Source organism: Triticum aestivum, chromosome 7A (assembly GCF_018294505.1).
Source record: "Triticum aestivum cultivar Chinese Spring chromosome 7A, IWGSC CS RefSeq v2.1, whole genome shotgun sequence".
Taxonomy (NCBI): Eukaryota; Viridiplantae; Streptophyta; class Magnoliopsida; order Poales; family Poaceae; genus Triticum; species Triticum aestivum.
In genome coordinates this window covers 19,972,841-19,983,291 of record NC_057812.1, presented here as the reverse complement: position 1 = coordinate 19,983,291, position 10,451 = coordinate 19,972,841, and the positions used below count along the sequence as shown (strand labels likewise).

At 41.6% G+C, this 10,451-nt stretch overlaps 1 protein-coding gene across 1 annotated transcript; it reads left to right on the top strand.

Moving 5' to 3' along the window:
- Positions 1-4,128: 4,128 nt before the first annotated feature.
- LOC123154501 (disease resistance protein Pik-2-like) lies at positions 4,129-4,980 on the top strand. The gene has a single exon (XM_044573217.1). The coding sequence runs from the start codon at positions 4,129-4,131 to the stop codon at positions 4,978-4,980; it is 852 nt and encodes a 283-aa protein (XP_044429152.1).
- Positions 4,981-10,451: the final 5,471 nt, after the last annotated feature.

The window sequence follows — 10,451 nt, the reverse complement described above, 5'->3', positions numbered from 1 at the left end:
ATAGATGCATCATCATCATCGCTATCACGAGTGTCGTCATGAATGACGTGCTCATCAGGTTCAGCGGCATCAACATGTGCAAAGGCCTTTCTGTAATCGGTCAAGCATTGACAGGTCATCCGCAGCAGTAACCTCTTCTTATTCCGGCTCTTCTTGTTTCGGCTCTTCTTGTTCTGGCTCTTGTTGTTCCGGCTCAGGGGTGAAATCGAATTCACTATCGCTGTCTACTTCCATGTTCTAGGGTGAAGTAGAGCGGTTCTTGAAACGTTTTTTTGGAAACAGGTGTTTCTTGGAAGAATTCTCCTTCATATGTGTCTAGGTTAATGTGAGGTTCATAATCCTCTTCATTGGGGGGAGGTGGTCTAACGCGTGGCAGCGCTTCATAAACGACATCCCAACCATTCAGAAGAAGAATTCTCCTCTTTTTCTTCTTCTTCTCCTCTTCTTCTGTTTTTCCTCTTCTTCTCCTCCTCATATAATTATATGCCATCTCACTAAGATTGCCTAATTGGCATGCATGTTATTAATTTTGATACTCCCATTACGGGCAGCCTAAGAGTATGGTTAATACTCTAGCCAGCTGATAGCTATATGGAGCAGCCACGTCATCTATAACTATGCACTATAGTCACTCATATAGTAAGGTAGGCTATAAGGTTGTGGATGAGGGCTCTCGGGTGCCACACACCCCTATATGAATACATCACTAAAAAAATACCAAGAAATTTTAAAAAATCTACAATTTTGAGATATGAAATCTGGGTGTCCACCGTACACCCATGTTCAGTTTCGTGGGGAATAGGGACCTTGGTCATTTCTGTAAAAAAGTCAATTTTTTTTCCTATGTATAGAAAAAACTATTTGGATGAATCGTACGTCGGAACATGTTTCCTTCGTCACGGATACCATGTGCACTCATTCCCCACGAAATTTAACATGGGTGTATAGTGTGCACCCAGATTTGATATCCCAAAATTTTAGAATTTTCTTATTTTCTTTTTCTAAAGCTATATTCATATAAGGGAGTGTGGCATTCGGGACCCTCCAACATTTCTCATAAGGTTGGTTATTAGATTTGTATTATTTGTAAGCATCTCTCTTTCTTTATATTTATTGTATTTGTCTAGAAATACACATATAGCCAGGATCTTGCATTAGGTTGGTCACAATGAAAGTACCATAACTAGTACCGTACATGCCAACTAGGCATTTTCCTCAAGTGGCACATAATTAAATATGGAGAGAGAGGATTGAGTATCATGATATGCCATATCATATCAAATGTTTTACTATTATGTGTCATGCATTATAATAAACGATATCAGTATGATACCATGCATTATGAAGATAGTATCATACACAACTTCCTCCGTTCCTAAATATAAGTCTTTCTAGGGATTCCAATAGAGATTACGTACAGATGTATATAGACATAGTTTAGAGTGTAGATCCACTCATTTTGCTATGTATGTAGTCCTTATTAGAATCTCTGGAAATACTTATATTTAGGAACGGAGGGAGTAGTATCATATGCATGATAGTAATATATGATACTTCTCATTATGACCAGCTTTAGAGTCCACTCTCCTCATTTTTCTATGTCTCTCTCCTCCACATAGGCAAGCAAACTATAACTAACAATAGTGGAGAGTAGCTTACACTAGTAACATACACGCTACCCTAGGCTATGTTATTACCTCAATAGTGGATAGTAACATATGTGTGGTGTTATGCAAAGCTTCATTTATTAGGTTATAGTCTTATATTGTCTTGGGACATGTGATGTTATAGTAACTAGCTAAGTTACTCAATTTACCTCTCTCCTCATTAACACATTGCCACATAGGCAATTTTCTTAGTTGGATCCGATGTTACTCCTGAAGTTACTCCCACTATGACCAGTCTAAATTGCATTTGGGATCCAAGTCTTCTAGCTCTTTTGTTCGTCCTTTTAGCTTTAATGAACAACTCTTGTGTAGCCTCCTAGGATGGGGAGGTTCTTATTTCTGTTGGTATGTAATATGTAGTGAATTCGCACATCTACATGTTGTTACGCTTTACAGACATGATGGTTTCGTCAATAAAATCGAAGGGGGGGAGCCCTTCTTTTGCTAAAAGAAAAATCTTATGTAACAGCTCTGTTTGAAATGGCTTTTTCGTAGGACAGGGAGCTGCTTTGGGAGGGCTGTGTTAAAGTAGGTCTAGCATGTCTTGTACGTACGTGTTTGTATCTTTGCTGATCAATATATAAAGGAAGGACGTGGTGAGGCATTGCCCCACGGAAAACCCTAAAACCCTTTTCTTAACAGGCTCCGCTGGATTAAAGAAAAGGCCAACGCTAGGCGCCAGTGCACCGGCCTAATCTTTCGGCCGGTCCGCTGCTAGCCATTCGATCTGAAAGTCACGAACCGTCAGATCTCACGTCCTCTTCCTTTCCCTTCCATGTCCTTCTTCCCAGTACACACAAGGATACAAAAACACAACGAGCACCATCGATTCATGCCCCCGCGACCTAGAAGCTCTGCTGGTTCCCCAACGCTCGTTGCTCGGCGTCACCGCTCATCGGTTGCAGCACAAAAAACACAGAATACGCCAGTTTGAAACCAAAAACACATGGTTCCGGCAAATAATTAATATGGCTCGAGCAAACAATAATGTGGTTGCAGCAAAAATTCTATGATTTCAGCAGAACACATTGATATGGTTCCAGCAAAAAAAATACATGGTTCCAACAAAAAATTGCTATAGTTCCAGCAAAAAATGGGAAGTGGTTCCTCCACAAAAAAAATGTCAGTGCAGCAGAATAATTCAAGGAGTTGCCGTTGTATCCGCCCTAGCACCATCCTTGCCATTTGCAGGAACTCAAAATACTGGTTCCAGCAAAAAATATGTGCAACAAAAATCATGGCACCGCCACCGTGGTCGCCGGGCACAATCCTCGCCTGCTGCAGCAAATCGAGAAATGGTTCCAGCAAAAATCGAAAGTGGTTCCAGCAAAAATCAAAAAGGACAGAAGCTTACCACGGCCACCGTTGTCGCCACCACCACCATCCTCGCTGGTTGAAGCAAATCCTCGCCCTGGCTGAAGCAAATCGCGATGCCGGTTCCAGCACCGCGTTCTCGCCAGGTCCCAGTGTGTTCCCTCCGCGCGTCGTCGTTGGTCCGAGGACGCAAACAGCCTCCACCGCAGGCCGGCCACTCCACGGCCTCGCTCCATGGGCGCAGCTTGCCGCGGCCGCGGGTGCAGCTAGTTGCGGTGGCATTTCATGGACTCAGCTCTCCGCTTGCATCTGCTCCGGCGCCCCTCAACCACAGTAGCCGGCGCTGGTATTTCGGGGATTCAAAGACAGCGAAAGAACGGCGGCAGGGGAAGAACTGGATAGAGATACTCGCGTGGGGGTGGGAATAAGATTTCTGTGGTGAATGGTGGTCAAGGGGTTGCGCGGGTCCACGTGTATGCGCGTTGCGCGGCAAGGGGACCGGCCCAGTTTCAGCCGGTGCGCCGAAGCGAAACGTTTTCCTAAAGAAAAACAACGACAAGTGGGCAAAAGGAGAGCATCATGGGGTGTTTTTCCCCCTAAGGCTAGTCATAGTGGGAGCACTATAAGGTAGTAACATAGACTAGTGTCATGACACTAGTCTAAGTTACTCCCCACTATGACTAGCCTCATCAGTAGACTTCCACTGTGGCCAGGCTGGACCCGGTGGCAGCCACAGGTTGGGCGCCACACAGCCTAAGAAGTCTTCCTGCTTGCATCGAGATTGCGTCCATCAATTAAATGCAAAGTTACATCATCACAGTATTACTACGGATACGCCGAAAACAAGATTTTATTTCAAGTTGGTCATGTGCGTCTAGCCATGGGTAGAGTGTTGGTGGTGCAAGTTGCTTCGTATTATAATTCACCGTCAGCCAATGGCTTGTCTTTTCTTTATTTTTTTTCGAAGTTCCAACTACATTATTTCTTTCTTTCCATGAAAAAAGAACTATATATCCTCTGTTACCTTACACTGACCTCCCTTGACCTTCATAACGCATCAATAATCGAGAGCCACAGCACAAAGCTCTTCATCTCTCTTCAGCACCATCCAGATTCCAGAGTGAAACAATCAAAAGGGAGGGGGAGAATGGAGGGCGCGGCGCAGCTTGTGTCCATTGTCGGGCAGCTGGTGGGCGGGGAGTACCGGCAACTCCGCGACGTCGGCGGCCAGGTGGCTGAGCTCAGCGACGAGCTGGCCACCATGAACGCCATCCTCCGCATGCACTCCGATGCCGAGGAGGGCGCCGCTGACCACTTCATACGGGAGTGGGTGAGGCAGGTCAGCGAGCTCGCCTACGACGCGGAGGACTGCGTTCACCTCTACATCTTCCGCATCCGGTGCCGGCCGAGAGATCGCTTTCACGTCTGGTCCAAACGCATGGTGGCGACGCTCTTCCCGCGCCGTCGACTGGCTCGCGAGATCCTGGCGCTCCAGGCTCGTGCGGTTGTTATCAGCGAGCGCCATGCGCGTTACGGCGTCAGCCGACCACCTCCTTCATCAGTCCATGTACGGCCGGTGGCGACATCGGCGCATGCGCTCCGTCCTGAGAACAATCCTCATCAGTTCGTCGGGATCAAGGAGCAGGCTGAAATCCTCACCAAGGATCTCAAGGCGGTGACTGACGAGGAGCTCCAGGTTTTCTCCATCGTGGGGTTCGGAGGGCTTGGAAAGACTACGCTGGCCATGGAGATGTGCCGGCAGCTAGAGCCAGATTTCCAGCGCCAAGCGCAGGTGTCCGTGTCCCAGGCGTTCAACGGCGGTGAAGATCTGAAGGGATTGCTGAAGCGCGTGCTTCAACAGATCGTCAAGCCCAAAGATGCTACTGAGGAAGGCATCAAGGTCAAGGAAGAAGATCCCTTGGTTAACATTGAAAAAATGGATCTAGATGGTCTAGCCAAGAAGCTGAAGGATCTTATTATGAACATGAGGTACGTATAAAGAGTAAAACATACACCTTCTTACAGACTATCTATAATTCAGCATGGATTTTACGAACTTCCGATTCAAATGCACACCTATGTTAATTTGAGTATACCTGCGCTCTTGAAAGCATTCCTAGAAAAATTCCAATATCAAACACTTAATCCACCTCTTGGTCGGCTGGTAAAGTTGACCTCACGTGCCTCGCTTACATTTTAAGTTGCCTGAAATTTTGTTTTGGGCAACTCACTAGCATGATAGTCTTTTTTTCTCAATGTACACATAGAGTTGCACAATTCTTTTTTCCACCGTCCAGCCTAACACGTACTTACCTTCGTTCCCTAATATAAAACTTTTAGAAATTTAATATTTGACTACATACCTATTAAAATAAATGAACATATATACTAAAATGCATCTACATACATATGAATCTAGAAAAAACTATATATTAGGGAACGGAGGGAGTATATCTTTTCCCGCACAAGCTAATTAAGTATGCGTGGGATATGCGTCAATATACGGTTGCCGTGCATTGACTAAAATTATGAACTATTTGCATGAACATTGATTAAATAATACCACCGTTCTGATTTATTGGCTCTCTTCGCATTTTGTGCCAAACTTTGACCGTATAGTTAACTAAAAAAATGTTAATGTATGTCATAAAAAAATATTGTTGAATTTGTATTTGAACATAGTTTCTAATGATATTATTTTTGCTATTTATCACTTATATTACATTAGTAAAAATCATGTTCAAAATATGAGCTAAATACAAGGGTCACAAATAATCCAGGACGGAGGTGGTAGTAGACATACATGCATGTAAAGTAAATTTAAATTTTTAACTTTAAGAACAGAGAGAGGGGTAAATCCAAACTAAAACTACAGTTAACTTACTTATAAGTGGTTGTATGCCACCCATAGTCACCTTCTACCAGTAGACATAACGATAAACTGAAAATAACAGTAATGAAACAGAAAAATCATTAGGATGAATGCATTATGGGCATTGCTATTATCTTAAAATAAGAAATCATATAGAAAAAACTCAGAAACAATGGTGCCAAAAAAGAGAATAACTATTAAATAGGCGCATGTTACTTTCCGTTCGGTCAAATCACCTCTCCACTGCTCGATCAAGATCCAATGGCCAGCTGCCTTCCTCCTCCTCCAGCCTTCTTCTTAAAACAAAAATAAATAAATAAATGGAACAAGAAGGAAAATTTCCAAGGAAGTGTATTGGCATTGTCATTGCCCTTAAAAAGGAAAGAAAATAAAAAACAAATAATGGCAAAATTTTGCACCCAATTTTTGCCCACAATTTTCAAACAATTCATGATCGAATGAATCCAAAATTCCATCACTATGGGGATTCTTTATGTGTTTCTTTCTGATGTGACCTAGACGGCAGTGCCACAAAATTGTGACATTACTAGTCTTCTTAATACTTTTAGCATCCGTGTTAAAGATGTTATTACCACCAATGTTCATAAGAAACAACCCATTCACATTTGGAGCACAACCATAAATAATATCCTTCAAATATATTGAACAAACCAATGTTCTTAGATTAAAAGAATATCCTTTATGCAATAAACAAGACCCTCGTATAATTTTCTTTCATAAGGCTGGAACATAAGCTCGAAGGTAGAACACTGATAGGTTGGACCGAAACATGAACCCCATTCCCCACGCGGATTTACGCCTCATTTTGACATTCTTTATGGTCTCTCCGGTACCTGCATCGAGTTGCAAATGTGAGAAACTAATCCGGTATCAAATACCAAGAATTAAAGTTACCAACAACAAAGAAGCATGTATATCATGTATAACACTTATACCTGAGTTGCACACTCTAGTCTTCTTCTCGTCCACGAGATATTTCTTGGAGTTTCTCTTCGAGTGACCCTTTCGCGTATAGAAAACAACCAGTCTCCTTAGTGGCACCACCTTTAGGCTTTTCCATGGCATTGGTCTTACCGGTGCCCTTAACATCCTTGGCTTTTCCTTTCTTCTTGAAACTGGTAATATTGTTAACCACTATCACATGGACGGTGTCCTTCCTTATTCCCACATACTTAGTCTTAATCATGGCAAACAATTAGCTCACACTCTTGTTCGTCACATTCGTATTGTAAGTCATAATGCCTCAATTAAAACTCTGTGAGAGAGCCATATGGATTAGATCAGTACCTAGTGTGGCAAGGATTAGAAAACCCAATGCTTCCAACCTCTACCTATAACCAACTATCTTGATCACATGCTGACTTATTTAACTTCCTTCTACCATCTTGCAGTCCAATAATGCTCCATATATCTCATAATGTCCAGCTGTTGCATGCTTCGAGTATAGAGTGTTTAGTTCCAAAATAACATATTATCCCTAAAGTTGTCCAAAGATTTTTTTTAAGCTCAAGCACTTAAGAGGCAAGCATCGGGCACTATACTACGTTGTAGTCACCACTACAACTTGTGTAGACGTACATCCGCAACATCCACAAGAACATTTGGAAACAGTGGATCACTGAGAGGTTCCTCTAGAACATAATAGTTCTTAGCAGCCCTAAGGACAATCCTCAAGGTATGGACGCAGTCTACATAGTTACTGCAAGATGCAGTTAGATTCTCATTCTCAATTATCGGTGCCAGGTTAAATTTGGTGTTTATGTAGACATATCTATAACAAAATATTTGGAAATTAATTTAGACATTTTGATAATTAATTAGAAGTGGAAGTAACAAATTAGAGTATGCTCCTACTAAAATCCATATCACTCATAACTGATTATTAGAGTTTCAAGATCCTCGTCCCAACTACTCCACCATTGATGTGAAATCACTACTGACAAAATAACTCGACATGTAGGCCATCTTTGCCGATCACATCTCCATGTGACTCTTGTTGAGCTTTCGATGGCATGTTCCGAATTAAAGACTTTGTTAATAAATTCTTCAAGACAACCGTTTGCACCCGCTCCATACATGACAATTCAATTGTACCCATGTGACATGGCGCACCTCAAAATGACATGTATTCCAGATGTTTATATACTCAAGAGAACACTATCAATTTCGTATAGCCCCTTCTGTTGAAGAACTTTGTATTGTTGGAGAAAACTACTCGCAAAAATTCTGCAGTGGCAGCAGGGTTTTTCTATCTGCCATGGCACATTATTTCAGCAACAAAACTCTACCATGGCACCTATTTTAAAACCTTATTCCATGGTAGCATTTTTCGATAAAAACTCTATCGGCACATCTTTTTTTCTACTGCAGATGTAGAACCTTTCTACACAGCTTCTCTTCAGCATCCTTCATCATAGAACACCATCTCCGTGTACAACATTGTGTCAAGGTCCATTGGCCATAGATTGACAACATCATGTCCTTGCAACTATTTTTATTGCAATCTCGATAACTATAAAATAATTGCATTACATTATTTGACTCACATGTCAATTAAATTAATGACAATCATATGCTCCATCCATCATGCCATACTCACAACTTGCAGGTCATGAAAAATATTACAACAGATCCCATCTCGTAAAAACATATTGATCCAATGAAAGATATACCACATCACATGCAAAACTGGAAAAAAAACAAGTTAGACGCCTCTAATCATTTTTGCTAATTACCATGCTTGCTAGAGTTTATGTAAAAATTATTTAATTCCCTATGTAACCACCAAGCACAATTACTTCGTGTTATAAGTTTAAGATGCGGGGTGTATGAAACACGATTCTTAGTAAAAAATTCTTGAGCCTCACACTAAACTTCTTCATACGCATGACCCCCATGTAGATCCAGTCATTACAATGTTGCTGGTATAATAATATTACGTGTTAATGTTTAGTCACATGCTTAGGCCATGAGAATACCATAGACCTTCATACCGGATGGCTACTTTGGGGTTGTCAAATAATTACGCCAAGATGGATGATCGATCATTACGAACTTATGGGTACAGTAGAAAATTATGTCAAGGTATTCGACAATTAGAGATTGAAAATTTCTCCGCTGACGATGGAGAAATACTCTCGGCCCACCCAATATTGCAATATCCAACTCCATTGTTCTACCAACAATGTGTTCTCACTATTGCCGGGATCTTCGTTACTTCAACAATGCTCTTTGACCAGGAAAATTGGATCATCATGTAACACATGAGTTAATCTTAGAGGAGAGACTAGGGATATATTTGGTGTTTATGTTTCCACACAAGCAACTGAGTTTTCATCCAAATTTCATGTTGAAGAGTTATTGCAATTATTGCGTAGAAATATAAATATTAATTACTAATAGGAAAATAAATACTCCTTTTGATCCATATTACTTGTTGCTCGAACAGATGTATCTGCACATATTTTAGTGCTAGATACATTCATTAGAGCGACAAGTAATATGGATCCGTGGGAGTAATAAAATTAGTATTCCATGTAGGTCATATTTCGAACATAGCGCCCTATATGGTAGAGGGGTGCAGTGGTAGGTTTGGGGCCAAAAATAGGCTCACTTGTACCATCCACATCTTGTGCCACAATTGGAACAATTGAGGAAGATGCAGATGTGCAAGTTTTAACTTCTTATCCACCTCTTCCTTGGCAATGGTCTAGACTTCTTTTATGAAAACAGACTTAAAGTTTGACATTAAGGAGGTGAAGTCCGCCACGGTCAAGCTAGCGGTTGGTACATGAGGAACATGTTGTGTAGTGGTGGAAGTTCTGGCGGAGGTGACCTAGTCTCTCCACCTTTTGATAGGTGTACACCTTCCTTCTCATGATCCACCATATTCTCGTTTGGCGGCTCTGCCCTAAAAGAGAGCCAACTAAACTGATTGAGAGATCGACTAGAGGGGTGAATAGGAGATTACAAATTTTAAGTTTAGCTTCCAATTTTAGGGTAATCCGGATAAAATATGTTCTCTAGAAATGCAACTAGGTGAACACAACCTATATGGCAAGTAAGCACAAATCAAAGGTATGCTAGTAAACAAACTAGATATATTAAGCCAACAAGCATACAAAGCAAGTAAATATTAGAGAAACGATTAACTACAAGTGTATCAAGGACGCACATATTTTATCCCAAATTTCACACCCTTTGAGGAGTGCTAAACTCCTTCGGAGGGATGCTGAAGCCAAAGCTCTGGAGAGCCACCAAGTGGATGATCCTATTCTATGTTTGAGTTACCCCTAACAATGAGCCTCAAATCACTCGTGGTTGATCTAGAAAGTGACAACGACACATTTACAAACTTCCTGAATCACACCACAAGCAAAGAAGCTTCCAGGCATTGACTCCTACTGCGTAGGAGCTAAAATCTCTAAGAGTAAGAAGTGTTGGTGAAGAACAAGTTGGGGAATCACAAATCTGTTTGGTGGAAGTGTAGATCAGGTGAACCTCTTCCAATACCTAAATCTGTTGGTAAGAGTGTTTCTGGCGGAGGCGACCTAGTCTCTCCACCTTTTGGTAGGTGT

Bases quoted from the DNA above. Each gene is read 5' to 3' on its own strand.
- LOC123154501 (XM_044573217.1), top strand. From the start codon at position 4,129: ATGGAGGGCGCGGCGCAGCTTGTGTCCATTGTCGGGCAGCTGGTGGGC.